Consider the following 17,508-nt stretch of genomic DNA (forward strand, 5'->3'; position numbering starts at 1 on the left):
TAAAAAAAACTAAGGTTTTTAGCAATACGTAACCAGTGGAAAACTTCATCAAGTCTCTAGCACAGACGATTTCGCGCCCAATGACTCCATATTATCTGCATCTGGATGTTTAGATATCCTTAAATTAACTTTTTTATACACTAATTATGGCTTATCAGCTTCCGATATATCCACATGTCTTCGGAAGTACACAAAAAGTTAAGTTTTTTTGCTGATACGCAATGCAATGTAAACAATCCAGCGCTGGAAACTGATTACTATAAACTAAACAGATTACTTTCCTAGCAGTGCGTGAAGTTGTCAGTTTCTTCCTGCACACACTTACCACTTCTATTTCGAAAATATATTTCCAGAATTGATTTAGTACGTTTTGAAAAATAAAATCCAAAATTATGAAGTGCAAGAAGAAACTGTCTCAGAAGTTTCATGCAAAAGCAGCCCAATTGAACCCGAAAACCAACCCTCATATAGGCTCATTTTGTGTCTCGTCGGCTATTCCATGAGGAGAAAACATTATATTCATCAAGGCATCAAAATAGTCGAAACATTTAAAGAAATTTATGATAACTAATATACAGTATGAATATTACGTAGAATATGACCCTCTATGTCTAAGTGAGAAAACCCCTTTTTTGTGATTAACAAATTAAAATAAACAGATCTTCCCTAACTCATACTGCAATGGGTGCTTCTCCTTCTTTTCCACTGCCTTTATCACCATCACTTCCTTTAGAAGCTTTCTTCAAAAGCTTGTGCTCTGACGGCAGATTTTTCTTCGCTTTCCGGCTTCCTTCAACTTTCCATAGATCCCACACACGGGTTTTTGGCGGTGGTGTTGCATCTACAACTGGTGCAATCAATCCTGGTTTTTCATCGTCAATAACGCCATCAACTAAACCATACTCCTTAGCTTCCCATGGATTCATAAAATTGTCGCGATCGGTGTCCAGATCAATCTGAATTATACAAATTGAAGGGTAAATAGTAATGTGACCAGATCAATCTGAATTATACAAATTGAAGGGTAAATAGTAATGTGACATATTTAGATAAAAGGGGATGCATCTAATATCTAACCTGCTCTTCAGACTTCCCTGTAATTCTTGATAGTATCTTGTTGATCTTAATCTTGTGATATGCCATTTCTCTTATACGAATGCTCATATCAGTAGCCTACAATTAAATTTTATTATATATCAGTAAAGTTTTTGCTCAAAGCCATTAAGAGAAGAACTTAATATGCATATTGTATGTGCATAATAATCACACCAGAAATTATGAATTCCTAACAGACACCCAAAACATTAACACCAGACGAGACACTGAAATCAGAGATTCAATCCACCACACAGCCACCTCATGCTTGCACATCTAATGTGCCATCTAAAAGAAACAGCTTGCTAAACAAGGTGCCAAGACTCCCATTATAACTTAAAAGCTATGTTGAGATATGTAAAAAGATAGACAATGCTGAACTCACGACTTACTGAAATTAATGGTATGCAGCTAGTTTATAATTTGATTGATAGTTTGGCACATAACAAAAACATGAAACAATTCATGACCCGCATCAGAAAAACAGAAACCAGTTGTTAGTTCAGAATGACAAATAGCTTATCATTAGCATGTTTGGTGATTGAAATTTATTTGTAATAAACCACTTGTATCATTTCTTGATAGAGTATACGAGAAAAACGTTTGTTATCAGCATAAACACAAATCAAATATAATCAGCTAATAAGTTCCATAGTTATATTTAAGTAACATTTTCTGGACTGTATTATTTTTAAAACACAGGTTTTCTTTACACATCTCAACTTGGAAATGAGTTAACATAGATAATTGCAGTGAAGGGAATTGTATTCCTCCTACATCCTACACTTCTCTAACATGCTTGAAATCTAAATTAGCTTTATTTTTAACCTGATCATTTTAAGGAAAATGAAAATAATAATGAAAAACTTCAGACCTAATTCGTTTTGACAATCAACAAAGCCAAAAGATACAAGAAGGCAAATCTTACTTTTCCACCAGCAGTTCCAAGTGGTTGATGAATCATAACTCTTGAATTCGGCATACAATACCTCTTCCCTTTTGTACCAGAAGCAAGGATAAATGCACCCATGGATGCAGCAAGCCCAAGGCAAACAGTTGACACATCTGCCTTGCACAACTTCATGGCATCATAAATTCCCATTCCTGCATTGAACGATAAACAAAGAGCAATTAGCATACCACATACATATTTCAGATTCATTACACTGAAGTACAATCATTACACTTAACAAGACATAAACTTCAGTAACAGAAGGTTCCTTTCCTATCATCACAAATTCAATACATTCAATCATTTGCCTTCACTAACGAGATTCAAAAACTCATAGATACAAATTAACTTGTGAATCAGTATAGTAAATTTCTTGTCTTATCAGTAAAATACAGCAGGGCACAAAAAGACCAACAACTCAGTAGTTTCTGAATTATATTATATCAGCAGATATATAAGAATGATGCAGTCAATTCTCTCTAAGCTAAATGTCTGTTTATGTTACCACAAGCAGCAAAACAGTAAACTGAGTCATTAAAACATGATAACATCTAATCACAAAATTGGGCTTACGAGTCAAGTGCATTCGTTAGTCTCTGGTGAATAAAAATAAACACGTAAAAGCACACATACCAGCAGTAACAGAACCACCAGGTGAATTTATAAATAACTTAATGTCTTTCTTTGAGTCTTCAGCGTCCAAAAGCAAAAGCTGACTAATGATAAAATCTGCAGTCATATCATCCACCTGATCAAGCAAAACAATTGAAAAACACCCCATCAAATACTGTCTCACTCTCTTCAGTTGCATTCCCTTCTGTGTTTTTTATTTTTATTTTGTTATATTGGGGCACCCCAGTTCAGGATAACTGACATTAACACGTCAAAATTTTCTCCAAAATTAACAGAGCACCAAACAACATCTCTTCACCAATTTCACACACTATCATATCAATTTTCCCGTTTGCACTCCCTCTCTCTATAAAGTTTCTTCATTCTTATTTATTGTGAGCGTCCTTTAGAATGAACCCACATGAACAAGTTCGCAAATTCCCCCTAAAAACATAATCAGGGAGACAAAGGGTATCCACAAAATAAGGAAACAACAAAATCCACCCCCAATATATTTATACGAGAGAGAACCTGAGAACCCAAAAAGATAATTCTTTGACGGAGAAGCATGTTGGTGGTATCGAGCTCTTCGACTCTGGGAAGCCATGGGGAAGCGGTGGATGCAGAAAAATCCTGTGGAGAAACGAGCCAATTGGAGGACAAGGTTGGTCTGGAGGCGTTAACGATAAACAAAGGTTTGGTTTTTCTTGTTTTGGTTGAAGCTGTGGAAGTCGGAAATTGCGAGTCGAAAAGGGCATGCTTATGCTTCAGCTTGGAGCGTAAGGGTATACACGATGTTGAAGATAAACTCAACTCCATCTTCTTCTCCTATTTTCTTTCTCTTCTCTTCACTCACTCCCCCCCCTTCTTTTTATTTTGTTTTTGGTACATGGTGATTTGGACCTAGATTTGGGCTTCATTCTTCCTCTTCCAGCCCAACCATTTCCAGATTTTTTATTTTTCGGGGCTTTCTTCCAGCAGCTCAAAATTTTCTTCCTACACCCCAAACTTTTCTAAAATCCTTAATTACCCTCTACCTTTTACCAGGGTAATACAAACGAAAATGTTGTAGACAGTGTTCAGAGAATCGAAACCTTCTTATCTGTGTTTTGTGATTGGTTCATGGCTCTTTCCTTTTCACAGTACCCTCTTCTCCATGGAAACAAAACACCTTTTACTCTGCAATTTCAATGCATGACTTCATCAAAGCCCAACAACGCAAACATACTCACGTACCCATCTATTCGGTGTTGCTCAAGTTTGAACCAAAAAAGCAGCATCAACCTCAGAACTTGCAAGAACTGCAAAACCCAATTCGACCCTTCTCTCAATCACCCTCTTGCTTGTCGATTTCACACTGCCCATTTTGGAGGTACCCACTTCGTTTCTCACCTACTTCATGCTTATTTCCCTCTCTAAGTTTAGGTTTTACTTATGAAATTTATGGGCTTGAAAAGAAAGAGAAATATTGTAGAGAAATGCCCCAAATTATTGTTGACAAATGTGTTCCCAAATTTTAGATATTTATTCTCTGTAGTCTTAATCTAATTACAGAGGAGATGATGAAACTCGTAACATGGAGATAATTCTGTTTCTTATGAGAACTTGACTATAATTGATCCATCCACTTAGAAGTTCACTTTTGACATGAAATAACCCCTTTAACAGCTTTGGACGTCTTTAGAAGACCTGGTGAAGGAATCCTCAATGTTGCACTGCAATTATTGAAACCAATTAGACAAAGATAAACTCCACCTATTAACTGTGTTAAGCTGGAGGAGTTACCTGATTTTAGCCAAGTGATTGTAGCGTTTCAATTCAGTGTCTATATAAGCTTTTGAAATGTTCTTGATTGTGTCCAGATCGTTAGAATGTTTTATAAATTTTCAGATTTAAATAATACTAAACAGGTGATAAAACCTGACTTTTGCTATTTTTACTTAATAAATTGTAATGGCTTGTGACGATTAATGCATGTTATCTCACAAAACCTTGAGCTGTCTAGGAATGTCCCCTCTAATTCATTTCTGCATGAATTATGAATGTTTGGGTAAACGTAAATAAGTATTTGTTCCTCCAAGACTTATTGTCTCATTCAGAAGCTCATGTTTGATATGAAAAATAAGAATTCTTACAATGATCTCAAATCATTTAATTAAACTCCTGGCAAAAAAGCTCACGTTTGATTAATTGATGTCAATTAGGTGAAGATAAGCTGGTTTATTTGACCAAGTTAATTTCCCATAACATAGTTTTTGTTTTCTCTTTTAAATTTTGCTGTCTTCATGGAGGTTTGGCTGATAAAGTATGGCTAAGATATAAATATTATCTTTAATTCTTTACTTCGAAAGTCCCATATGATGGATTTGTATGTAGTTATAAAAACCATTATCAAAGACTTGTTATATCTGATATGGTATGGTGAAAACCAAATTCCTTTCATTTGCTATTTGAGATATTGATATACTAGAATCTTGAGAGGTATAGAAGGGCTTCCACTAAGTGCATTGTAGGACTTAACAACTATTGCTATCTTCTAACCTTTTTAAAAGCTATCACAATGCTTTTTCTTGTTCACCTTATCCTTAACTACTTTCTTTTCCTTGGGACTTGAAAGCTATGTCTCTGTACCAGTAGAAACGTGGTGGAAACATCTTTCATCCTCATATTGGACTAGGAGTATCACTGTGAAATTTAAGTTGACTCAACTGAATAGTTAGAAGTTGTGACATGTAGCATTTGCCTATAAAATCCATTCATTACCTTCATTTCAGGGGGGAAATTTCCTATTTGTTTTAGAAATGGATTATAAATTTTAAGAAGTAGACTTTAAGTCTAACTCAACTCTACAAAACTAGCTTGGAAGATAAAGTTTTTACCTACTTATATAACTGGTTTCTCTAGTTGATACGGGATTTCCAATATAACCCATTCACAACTAAGCATGCACATCTCAAAAGTAAGACTAGATACTTGTGAGGATAACAGATGACATGATAGGCCCAACAAACAATTAACTTTGTTAGGATAGATTTTGAATGACTCCAATACTTCTTAAGAAGTAGATTGACACATAAGTGAAAATGGTGATGGACTCATTTCAATACCGGTGGACTGACATTGTCCAGTTCCTTGACTACATCTTGTTCCTTCTCATTAGAGAATGGTTCATGTATCAATGACCTCAACACTAAGGATGGTTTTGACATCTACGTTGTATATATATATACAACTTGGCAATGCAAAAAACGGAGAATCTTATCTGTTAAACCATGGAAATGTTCGAGTACCCATATTTGAAGGGCATCGGTGCAGCCCTTAACATGGGTGTCCACACTATTTTAACTGTCCACAGCTGAATTCAAACCTTTCAAGGATGGAGAATGTTTATCCCACCCCTTCACTAACACCCCTATTAGGTTATTGCTTGTCTAGTAAGAGTGGCCATTGGCTAACAACCAACTGAATTGGGGTTGCTTTTATTCTCTGTATTAGTCCCTCTGGTAACTTATCATGAAATTCAACTAAATGTTTCAGACTTGTTGTAAGTCTGATCCGTGAACAATTTTTTCAGTTGGCTATATATGACAATTAGTTGGTGAAAGGCTTGGGTTCCACTGTGGACGATTATAAAAGTGTGGACACCTGTCTCAAGGGCCCTTCAAATAAGAGTATTTGAACATTTTTCGTGGTTCAAGAGGGAACCAACCGATAAGTTCCTTGTTTTTTACATTGGCAGGTAATATATATGAAGAACATAGAGGTTGAAACCATTCTTAGCATTGAGATCCTTGATACATTAGAACCATTCTCTAGTGAGATGGAACAGATGGGTAGTCTAGGAACTTTACAATGTGAGTCCACCTTGTATTGTTGACTCTATTACCATTTTCACTTGGCGTCAAACTCCACGTTTTAAGATGATATCAGAGTTATTCAAAATCTATCCTAACAAAGTATGTTGAGTCTATCATACTATCTGTTATCGGATCATCCAAAAATATCTAGTCATATGTTTCAGATTTACAAAATATAAGTAATGTAAATCTCACCTTACAAAATTAATTTGTAAGGAGTAAATCTAGTTTGTAATTTGCCCTGATTTAAACTAACACATATAAATTTAATGCTACAGGGAAGGAAAGCTAGAAATCTTATTATCTTATCTAGATCCTATGCTGTATGGCATCATATTAGTATTTTCTGCTGACAAAGCTCAAAGAACAATTCATGATGAAGCATTCTTGCCTTGTTGATCTTATGATTTCACTCTTAAAATAGTGTAATCCTAATTGGGGCAAAATGTTAACCTTGGGAATTTCGTCTAACCATTACATTGATGAAAAATTGTGGATTCCAAATTTCAATATTATGTTATTAATTTGCATTACTGTTTGGATTTAAGTTGGCTTTGATTCACATCTCTACCACAGGAGAAACTAAGAGAAAGTTTGAGAGTGTGTATGAAGGGGGCACCATGAATACTCCTGACTCTGGCAAAGTTTTGCAGTATTGGCATTGCTGTGGTTCTGAAGATCCATTTGATCCTGGTTGCACATCTTCTCCTCATGCCTCATATGATGATTGATGCACATGTCATTCATCATCATCCATGAATCAAATTCACTTCTTCCATTTATTTTTCTTGTAACTATATATGGTTTCTAAACTCATGTGTAATATTTTAGATTCCTTGAATAATTTTAGAAAATTTAAATGTTGCCCAGATGCAAAACAAAGTGTGGACTACACATCTAATCTGGTACCCAAGGTGTATAATTTATGGATAAAGTTGAGCATGGGAAGAGTTTTTGTAAAAATTAACTTAACAAATTAATTTGTAAAAGCGTTCTTATTACTTTTTTTAGGTTACTTTATTTTATATATTAGTTAATCTTAATTTTAAAAGTATATTTAAGACCATTTCTTTATTTCTTTTCTCTAATGGTTAGAAATCCATTTAAATATAACAAACTGCTTTAATCTTGCCTTACCATTTTTTTATATAAATATTGTAAACAATAATTTTGTTTCAATATTTTATATCTTCGTTGCGTCTTACAAGTATCTAATTGACAATAAAATTAAAGATAAAAATGTGTTAAAGTTAAACCTTTAATCAACAACAAAACAAAAAAATAAATTATTGTCTAAACTATAAAAAAAACTATAACAATAAATGAATTAATGATTGTTAAATACATGCAAGAAAACTTGTTTATGAATTAAAGTGAGAGAATAACAAGATAAAATAAAATGATTATATTTAATTAAAGTTTAAAATACAGTAATTTTGTGCCGCATTGTCATTTTACATTATCTATTCGACATGAACTCGTTATCGTTCTTTATTTAAGTTTGTAATTAATCGAATCAATTATTCATTGTAATTACTATACAAAAATTATATTGTTCATATTTAAATTAAAATATAATTACTAATTTAATATATAAATTCTATAAAATATACGCGTATATAAAGTTATTCCTAAGTCAATCCATATATAAATATACCTACTATTTAGAACAAAGATGCTTCTCAAACTATATAAGAATATATGCCCAAAATCTACTGTTTTGTTCTTGCTATGGTGTCGTTGGTCGGTGCAGGAAATTTCAGGTTAAGGTTTCGGCAACTGATTATGTAATAATACTCATTCATCTGATTCGATATACAGCATATAATTCGTTAATGTTTCTAGTAATCGTAAAATGAAATTAATGATTGGGGTCCACTAAACTGAACAAACAGAATTTAGTACTTTAACACAAGGAAAATGACACTTGAACAATCATTTTTTACAACATTTAGACACGCGCACACGTGTCTAAATTTGAGTGGTCCATTTTCATTTAATTTTTCCAACTGGACCACTCAAATTTAGACACGTGTGCGCGTGTCTAAATGTTGTCAAAAATGGTTGTTCAAGTATCATTTTCCTTAACACAATTAGGTGCAGTAAAACAAACATATGGAGCTCAAAATTTCAACATTTTGAAAAGCATATTATCTTTTTGTTGAAGTCTGGTGTTCTCATCATCATCATCAAACTGTTCTTGTCCATAATGATAAGAACACACGCGGTGCATCCGCGTATATCAGCACAGTATACAAACCAACACGGTTACTGGATCATCGTTCACAGTTAATTATATATATTATCAAACATTATTTCTGACAACATTGTTTGTACTCACATAACGAGTATTAGGTTTAAGATTCCACTGCATGCTTTAAGTTTGATTCTTTTTCTTTGTAGCCTTGTCTCTGGTTTCATCAGATGGAAGCTGTGAATCTTGAATGGTGCAGGTTTTCAAATAACCAAAAAATTATTTGAAAGTTTTGAATCTTAAAAAATTATTATAGTTTTACATAAGCATATAAACTCGAGATCGAAAATGTTGAATATATATATATATATATATATATATATATATATATATATATTTATATGCTCAATTATTTTACATAGTTATGAATAACAAAATACTTAAAATTGTCGAATTGGAAAAACCAATCATCGGATAAAAAACTTTACAAGTTGAAAACTGAAAAAGTCAGTGTTTTTTTGTGGGTTTTGATTCCAGTTATGAAAAATAAACAAATCAAACTTTTGAATTATACTTTTAATAATTTTTCTTCTATACTCTCTTATAATAAGATATCATTAGCTTTTAAGCTATAACTCAACTTTGGTAACAATAGTATGTGATTTTATATGTTATAGTTCATTTCAATTAGCTACATATGTTAGTGATATATGTAGTTCTAACCCTTATAATTTAGCATGATCTCATTCAATTACTACATTCTATATTAGGTCAATTCATTTCAGTACTTGTGAAATTAAATATATTTTTCTGAAAGTTGCGTAAGAATTACAAATCGCTCAACACTCGAAATTAAAGGGTAAAAGATTGGATTTATTTGATCCATACATTTTCTAATATTTTATGCTTAAACTTTATTAAAATTAGGAAGAGCATAAATAAAAAATAGTTTTCACACTTTTTATAAAAATGCTAAAAAATTTCAATAAAAGAAATGCTTAAAATGTGTCTTGGAGAATTTTTTACGGCATTTTTGTCTATTATTTAAATATGAAAATAAAAAGATGTATGAAGGCATTACTTGCACCTTCCTAAATTATATCTTGTCTATCATGAATATTTATAATTGATATGATTAGATAGATGTATTTTGATACGCCGCCAACTTATTTGAGAGAACAAAAATGATTGATTAGCCTCCATATTTGACGATAAACACATCATTAGTCATAATTATTAACCTTTAATAATCACTTTTCAATATAACAATAATGCTTTTCACCATCAAATATAAGAATCAATAGGAAACAAGAGATCACAAGATGGTTTGTGTATTTATTACAAAAGTTATAATTTTGTACCATATTTTGATCTTTATAATCAATTATGGTTAACTTAATGCTATAATATATAATATTTTAAATTATAATAATCATATTTTCAGATATTATTAACCATTTTTTAATAAATTATGGAACATTATTAAACACTTATTTATATAAAAATTTGACTCTTTTGAGTGATAAAAAGTCTTTTAAAAACATAAGTAACAATAAAACCATAATTAAAATCTTATTTCCTATTTGCAAGGCCATGGTCTCGATAAAAAAAATGAATAAAAATGAAAACATCAATATACACAAAAATTTTCTTTAAAAGATACAGAAATAATAATGCAGAAAATCGAAAACAGTGACACTTTACTTTTAATCTTTCTCCCTTTGCTTGTATATGAACGCACGGGCGGCGTTCTGAGTTTGGAGAGAACATGAAAAATATGTTAATCGTTGGCCTTATTACACACAGTTCCATTGCACATCCATCTCTTATAAGCTATAAGTATCACCCTCTCTTCATTTCTCATACACAACATCCTAAAACAACAGACACAAAAAACCTAGTTAAGAAATTTTATTAGGTTAAGAATGGAGGGTTCTTCGTATCTTTCATCTTGCAGACCAACTCTTCCTAAGCGCCTTCGTCAGAGCAGAAGAAAGGGTCATAACATTAGAGTTGCGAGAGCAAGTTATGGAAAAAACGAAGAGGGTAAACTGGTGGATGAGAGCATGATAGTGCTGAGACTGCGCATAAAGAAGACGAAGATGTTAGAGATGAATCGAGAGGCACCTGCTGAGTGGATGGATTGGGAGAAACAGTACTATGATCAGTACGATGAAGATGTTTGTAATGCAATAGGGTTGCTGCAGAGTGTTTTGATGGAGACTAGACCAAGCTTTGCATTAGGGATGGTAACACTGTTAGCTTTTAGTGTTCCAATTTCTTCTGCAACCCTTTTGTTTTCTGCATTCCAAATCGGAAAGACCATATTTTCTAGCTTTGGTTTATGCTAACGAGAAAATCAAGTGATGAATCTTGAAAAGGATCGATATTAAAGCATTGCTCAAACCCTTTTTCTGCTTTCTTATGAAATTTCTCCTATTAACAATTTGTCAAAATCTGAGAAGCCATGAACGAAAAAACTCACAGAATGCTACAATATTCATGCGTGTATTATACATATATATATTATATAGTTAGCTCTATAGACTCTGATATCAGTTTGAGTTTAGATCTATAAACAAATTTTCTTTTCTTTTTTCTAATTTTTGTATCAATATTACTTTGTTAAATAAAAAATTTCATATTAGCAACACAAGACTAGCAAAAACTACCCCATTTTTCTACTATTAATTTTAAAAACAAAGTCATTTGATCTAATTTTGTGTTCTTTATCATTGAATTCACCAATATAGCATACTGATAGGCTCTAAAAACCATATATATTTGTGTTTTGAAAGATTTTTTTTAAATATTAGTTAAGTTAATATTAAAAAGTGAGTAATTGTCACAAAATTAGTTTTATAAGATAATTTTCCACCACATCACGTATATATTATAACATAACTTGATTCTTATATGAACTTAAACATACAATTTCACAAAAATGAATGAACACGTCCACCGTATAATATACAAAAATTTGATTATCATAAATTTTGGAAAGAATCTAATATTATATCAAGAATTAAATTTATGCTTAAGTAAATCCTACTAAACCAACTTAAAATTGAAAATTCATTATCTTTATATATGATAAATTACTTTTATCTTTAGTCCATTTAAATCTCATATTATAAATTACTGTTATCTTTAGTCCAGTTAAATCTCCATTGGTTAAAATGTTTTTTTTTATTTATTTGTTTTCAACATCCTTACATTTTTTTCTTTTAACAAATCTTATTAAGATTCACTTATAGTTTTCTTGAGTGAGATGATTTGGCCTGCATACGATGTACCTCGCGTTCTTTCCTATCTATTGATAATTTCATTTTTCTTATATTTTATTTTATGCTTCAACTTGAAAAATGGGCTTACATGTTCCCATTTTCAACCACCAAAATTAATCATCCCAACTAAACTTTTTAAGATTTTCATGTTTCTGAATATATTTAAAAGTATTTTCAGTAACTGTAGGTAAAACCAATGTATCTCGACATTGGTAGTCAACTTTTTTTCCTTTTTTGGTTACAAAGTCAAGTTCATTTTTAAAACTTAGTGGTAAATTTTCTGGAATGCCTGTGGGATGATTTTGTTTTTATTTCCTCGTTCGTCTATTTTTATTTGAAGAAAACTACTGTATATTTTAATTATTTTTACTATTTTAAAGTAAAACTTTTTAAAACTAATTAAACAATTTTGATAAATAGTATGCTTGCAAGTGTGTTTAAATATACTTTGTAAATAATTATAACTATTTTTAAGTCATTGGAAATATTAAATATAGTGTTTGTGTGTGTGTGTGTATAAAAGAATGAAAATACTACTTCAATTTTCCTAATTTATTTGCAAGAGTTAAATTTAAAACTATACTTGTTAATGACTTGAAGATTAGAAAATGATTTTTATAAAAAATAAGATATAACTTTATTTTAAAATTAATAGCAATTTATTTAATTCAAGAAATTAAAATTAAATTATAAGTAATATCTATATATAATATTTATTTAGTATAAAAAAAGTGATAAACATTTAAAATAATAAATAAAAGTACAATTTCCTGTATAAATGTTCATGAATTATTTTTGTTAATTCCAAAAGGTAAACATAATTGATTTACGTATTCAAATATAACTTCAAACTTAAATTAGTATGTTAATTTGTTGAATGAAAGTTTGAAAAATTGAATAAATTTTGAATCATTCACTGATATGTAGGTTGACTACATTACAAATTTAGTTTTCTACTACAATTGTTGAAAGAAAATTTTCTATCTCAACTTGGTAAAGAAAAACATTTGTGTATCATAATAATTCACTTAACAAATGAATTTCCATAAACATAATTCATATAAATGAATATCCATACTCATTATCTTTAATTTGTTGGGTGAATTTTAATCTAGTGAGTAAATTATGTATAACATTATTATGTAAAATGTAACAATTCACTTCAAAATAACCTCTATTATTTTCAATTCAAAGACAACCACATTTCAGCATTTCAATTAACAGATATATATTTAATCAAAATCATAATTCAAACATCTAATTTAAAATTTTATTAATCAAATCATAAGTTTCATCTATAAGACAAATTCTTCAAATAACAGTAAGAATACATCTTGGTAACCAAAAAAAAAAAGTCTTGTTTACATCATAAATTCATAACTATGCACAACTTAATTAAGATCAATATTAGATTTCTGATGCATAGTACGTAATTCAAAATGACAAAGAGTTAATGATATTCATATTCCTGTAAATAGCTTTTAGGTTTGTTAAACCTAACAAACACACACCACACAAATATTAGCCTTATTTTATATATATATATATATATATATATATATATATATATATATATATATATATATATATATATATTAAATACAATAAATAGTTAGAATTTATTATTTTGACATTTGATGAACCATGAACTATTTAATTTATCTGTTGTGATAATTAAGAAATAAACTTTAAATTTAATTTAACTTTATACAATCAATTTGTAAAATAATATATATATGTTTTAAATTAATCTAATTTTTAATTAATAGAACACTCTCAACCATGATTATTTATCTAAATAATTCTGAAAGATAAAACCTAAACCCAGCAAAAGATTGGTAACAAAAACAAAAATAAATTGTAAAATAGGAAAACAAACATAATTAATGGAGTTGACTTGTAATCACCTAAAAATTGTCTGGCACAAAGATCATTTAAATTTGACCACACATGCATCAGCATCACTATTAGAAAGTGTCCAACAAGAACAAAGATATAAATGAATTCTAAAACAAATTTAACTGTGAAATTCTCACATTACTGTAAACATTAGTACCCCACTCTGTCCCTTCTTTGTAAAACAAAAGTGGTAAACAAGTATCTTTTTTGTCACCTAAATTTTAAACATGAAAAAACATGATTACCAACTTTGTTATGTTTGGTCTCAGAATTTCTTATTTATTTTAATACTTTTTGTTTTTTGATACGATTGTTTTTATTAGTACTACATCGACTCATGTCCCACCTACGGATTACGATATGCCTGTGAGGCATCATCCTTAGAAGGGAGAAAGCCAAGGAAAAGTGAGAGAAAGGTTTTGACCAATAAAACATTTGGAAAAGCATCTATATAAAAAACTTGATCTTCCAATGCCAATGTTCATAAGCAATGTCAAGATTCATATACTTGTCTGTCATGAAACATTTTGTTTGTTTTGCAGATTGTTAACAGCATACCTTCCGTGTATATGTGGAAGTTCTTTTCTCTTCTCTTGTTAAACGTACCACCTTAAGCAAACACGAGAAAAAAATAATTGTCTGCTCATAATTATAAAGAATAAACTGCATGCATGAAAAGATGGATGGAACTCATTCATAATGTGCTTGTAATTTCTGATGTTCAAAGGGTTAGAAATCCATTCGTGATTACAACAAACAAGTTGTTAGACAAATTTATAGTATAATACAAACTGGTTTTATAGGACTGTGTTAGTTGAGACATGATTTAGATGGATGAACATATTATGTCATCTAATAGATTGGTGGAATGTCGAATATGTCACAGTGAGGATGAAGAATCAACCATGGATGCACCCTGTTCTTGCTGTGGCACATTGAAGGTAAGATTACCTTTAAATTAGAATGATTATTGCTAAACCATGATTTTACCTATCTGAGTTTTTGACACCTTCTCTTTTGATCATTGTAGTATGCACACCAAAACTGTGTTCAAAGATGGTGCAATGAGAAAGGTGATACTACATGTGAAATTTGCCAACAGGTTTGTTCTAAGATATCATCTTATTTAGAAATCGGTGTTCTCATAATTTATTCATATTAATGAACAAGTGTTTGAGTTTTTTCCCACTTTGGTAACTGCAGCAACTCAAGCCTGGCTATACTGTACCTCCACTGCCTCCTCTATTACACTATGATTCTTTTGGGTACGTGTTAAATAGTCATTGAATTCATAATCATAATTTATATATATATATTTCTTCTTTGTGTGATGAAATGATGATACAAGATTGTTGTCAGAGGGAACTGGGAGATTTCAAGAAGGGAGCTTCAAAACCATCAGTTCACAGCAATGTTTAGTGCTAATAATGAATTCCTAGACCTAGACTTTGAGTATGCAGCAGCACCCTCTACAAGAAGCTTGATATTTTGCCGCATTGTTACCATTATTGTAATTTCCTTTTTCTCCCTAAACATGTATGTTTTGCTGTAAATTCCTAGCATAAGGTTGTTTCCAATTCTATTATTGCAGTTTATTGGTCTTCTTCTTCTACGCCATACCCTTCCGATCATATTTATACTCAGAGGAGCAAGAGCATATTCGTTCACTGTGTTTATGGTAAGAAAACATGTGTGCGTGTACATAATAACACCAGTTGACTGTTTTGAGAACATTACTCTAAGAAAATTTATTTTCTTCAATGCTTTGCAGTCAGTGGTGTTGACAAATATTGGAATGATTATTGTACCATTTTATATAATGGTTAAAGCTATTATTTCAATCCATCAGTTTCAATACCAGGTTATGAAATTATGTTTGTTCTTCATCGTTTTCACCAAGTTAGATGTGACTTCCAAAGTACTTAGTTTTGTTTTTGTTCTTTTGTACAGGGTCATGAGCAGTCTCCTGTGCAAGGACCCCAGGAAAACGATATAGGACAGCCTCAGTTGCGTGTCATTCGTATAAATGATTCAGTGGTAAACTTCAGAATGGAGTAATCATTATCTTTAATGTCAAAATTAAGAGCAAAAACAGAACAAATTGAAGAGAATTTTGATGTAATTACTCCGTTGAAAGTCTTATTAGTGTAATTAGATGTTATTGTATATACAATATATAACGTCTTCTACCGGAAAAGAAAAGGTTGATAAAAATCGTAAACACGGATAAATAGAGACGTACGTTGTAGTTCCTCGACCAATTGCTTCTGGCAAAATAAAATGGGTTGAATTTTAATTTACATTCTTTTACCATTTTTTTTCCATTCACTATTCATTTAGGATCACTTTGTTACAAGCTGTAAAATAAGTAATTCGATATGAAATAATTTAGCATTCTTTTTATAAATAAATAAAATAGTGATTTCAGGATAAGAAACAATTCTAACTTTAGATATCAAAATATTCATGTTGAGAATGTTATATAAGTTTGATTTTGAGCCGGATTTACCAACAATTTAATGATTCTACAGAGGGAAAGGATGAGGTTTGAGAAGTCAAACACTAGTTAAATATAAGTCCAATCACAAGAAATTTACACTGCTATTAATCCAAAATCTTAAAATTAGATTTTCACTTTTATATGATGTTTATTTTTTTATTTTTATCTAAGGGATTTAAACTCGCTTGATTTCTCATTCAAAATCGAGTATCTTTCGTATCGGTACAATTTTCCTTCTGTTGAAGTATTCCTAATAATAAATACCCCTTTTTACATAGACATATTTTGAATTTCTAATAATACTTATCTAAGGATACAATGATCATATCCTTATCTGAATCTCTAAAGAGACTTTTTGATACAATGATATGATATTGTACTCATGTATAAATCGATCATCTAAACCATATATCACTTGTTGAAAAAACAAGTTATTAATAAAAAAACATTATTATCTTCACCTTAAAAATCATCCTAATAGAAAAATAAACAAAAATATATAATAATATAATATAAAAACTCTAAAATTCAAGAAAAAGTCACAATTGTTATCAAAAAAGACAAAAAAAATATATAAAAACTTATACAACACAAAAAAAAAACTATTAAACTTTTTAACTATTAACGAAGAAAGTTCACTAAAAAGTCATAAGACTAATAAAACATAAACTTAACCACATAAATATATAATAGCAACACAAGCCATAAGACTAATAAAACATAAACTGAACCACATAAACATAAAATAATAACAACACGTTTCAATCCAAAATCTCAATAAAATTTATAAATTAACTCAGTTGGATTACATGCTTGCTTTATAAAAAATGAAACATGGACCTGCTTTCTCGTACTCCGTTTTACAAGAACGAATTTGGAAATTTTTAATGATTTTTCTATTATCTATTTAAATTAATTTTCCATTATAACAATAAAAAAAATATTCTGTGCAATAACCATTTAAAAACCTTGATATATTTTGCTTCTAAATTCAAAGTTAGATTAGAGTGAAATCCGTAAACCCTAAAAAGATAAATCTTCTCAATACCGCAAACTCTAAAGTACTCGTACGATTATTCTTTTATATAAAGGCCACACTAAAACATGAACAC

General features: G+C 30.5%; 3 protein-coding genes across 3 annotated transcripts; 2 read left to right on the forward strand and 1 right to left on the reverse strand.

Annotated features, from left to right (window-relative positions):
* Nucleotides 1–500: 500 nt before the first annotated feature.
* On the reverse strand, nt 501–3,514 carry CLPP3 (CLP protease proteolytic subunit 3). Its single transcript, XM_088112514.1, has 5 exons — nt 3,191–3,514; nt 2,681–2,795; nt 2,024–2,199; nt 1,078–1,173; nt 501–956 (listed from the first exon to the last, which is right to left on the reverse strand). Exons 1-5 carry the CDS (start codon nt 3,476–3,478, stop codon nt 672–674), a joined length of 960 nt encoding a protein of 319 aa, XP_087968640.1. The 5' UTR covers nt 3,479–3,514; the 3' UTR covers nt 501–671.
* Nucleotides 3,515–3,725: 211 nt separating this feature from the next.
* LOC124824684 (carboxypeptidase) lies at nt 3,726–7,531 on the forward strand. The gene is made up of 2 exons (XM_047297156.2): nt 3,726–4,031; nt 7,093–7,531. Exons 1-2 carry the CDS (start codon nt 3,782–3,784, stop codon nt 7,245–7,247), a joined length of 405 nt encoding a protein of 134 aa, XP_047153112.1. The 5' UTR covers nt 3,726–3,781; the 3' UTR covers nt 7,248–7,531.
* A 7,029-nt stretch (nt 7,532–14,560) lies between these two features.
* On the forward strand, nt 14,561–16,185 carry LOC124824449 (uncharacterized). The gene is made up of 7 exons (XM_047296884.2): nt 14,561–14,837; nt 14,927–14,998; nt 15,100–15,161; nt 15,256–15,406; nt 15,488–15,574; nt 15,668–15,757; nt 15,847–16,185. Exons 1-7 carry the CDS (start codon nt 14,727–14,729, stop codon nt 15,952–15,954), a joined length of 681 nt encoding a protein of 226 aa, XP_047152840.1. The 5' UTR covers nt 14,561–14,726; the 3' UTR covers nt 15,955–16,185.
* The last annotated feature ends 1,323 nt before the right edge of the window (nt 16,186–17,508 follow it).

The sequence above is a fragment of the Vigna umbellata genome, chromosome 4 (genome assembly GCF_029865625.1).
Source record: "Vigna umbellata cultivar VRB3 chromosome 4, Vumbellata_1.0, whole genome shotgun sequence".
Lineage (NCBI taxonomy): Eukaryota > Viridiplantae > Streptophyta > Magnoliopsida > Fabales > Fabaceae > Vigna > Vigna umbellata.

Coding starts and splice junctions, on each gene's coding strand:
- CLPP3 (XM_088112514.1), bottom strand. CDS start 3,478: ATGGAGTTGAGTTTATCTTCAACATCGTGTATACCCTTACGCTCCAAG. Junction 2,796..3,190: donor TTATCTTTTTGGGTTCTCAG/GTTCTCTCTCGT, acceptor TTGCTTGATCAG/GTGGATGATATGACTGCAGA. Junction 1,174..2,023: donor TTGGAACTGCTGGTGGAAAA/GTAAGATTTGCC, acceptor ATTTAATTGTAG/GCTACTGATATGAGCATTCG.
- LOC124824684 (XM_047297156.2), top strand. CDS start 3,782: ATGGCTCTTTCCTTTTCACAGTACCCTCTTCTCCATGGAAACAAAACA. Junction 4,032..7,092: donor TCACACTGCCCATTTTGGAG/GTACCCACTTCG, acceptor TCTCTACCACAG/GAGAAACTAAGAGAAAGTTT.
- LOC124824449 (XM_047296884.2), top strand. CDS start 14,727: ATGGATGAACATATTATGTCATCTAATAGATTGGTGGAATGTCGAATA. Junction 15,162..15,255: donor TTACACTATGATTCTTTTGG/GTACGTGTTAAA, acceptor GATTGTTGTCAG/AGGGAACTGGGAGATTTCAA. Junction 15,758..15,846: donor TCCATCAGTTTCAATACCAG/GTTATGAAATTA, acceptor TCTTTTGTACAG/GGTCATGAGCAGTCTCCTGT.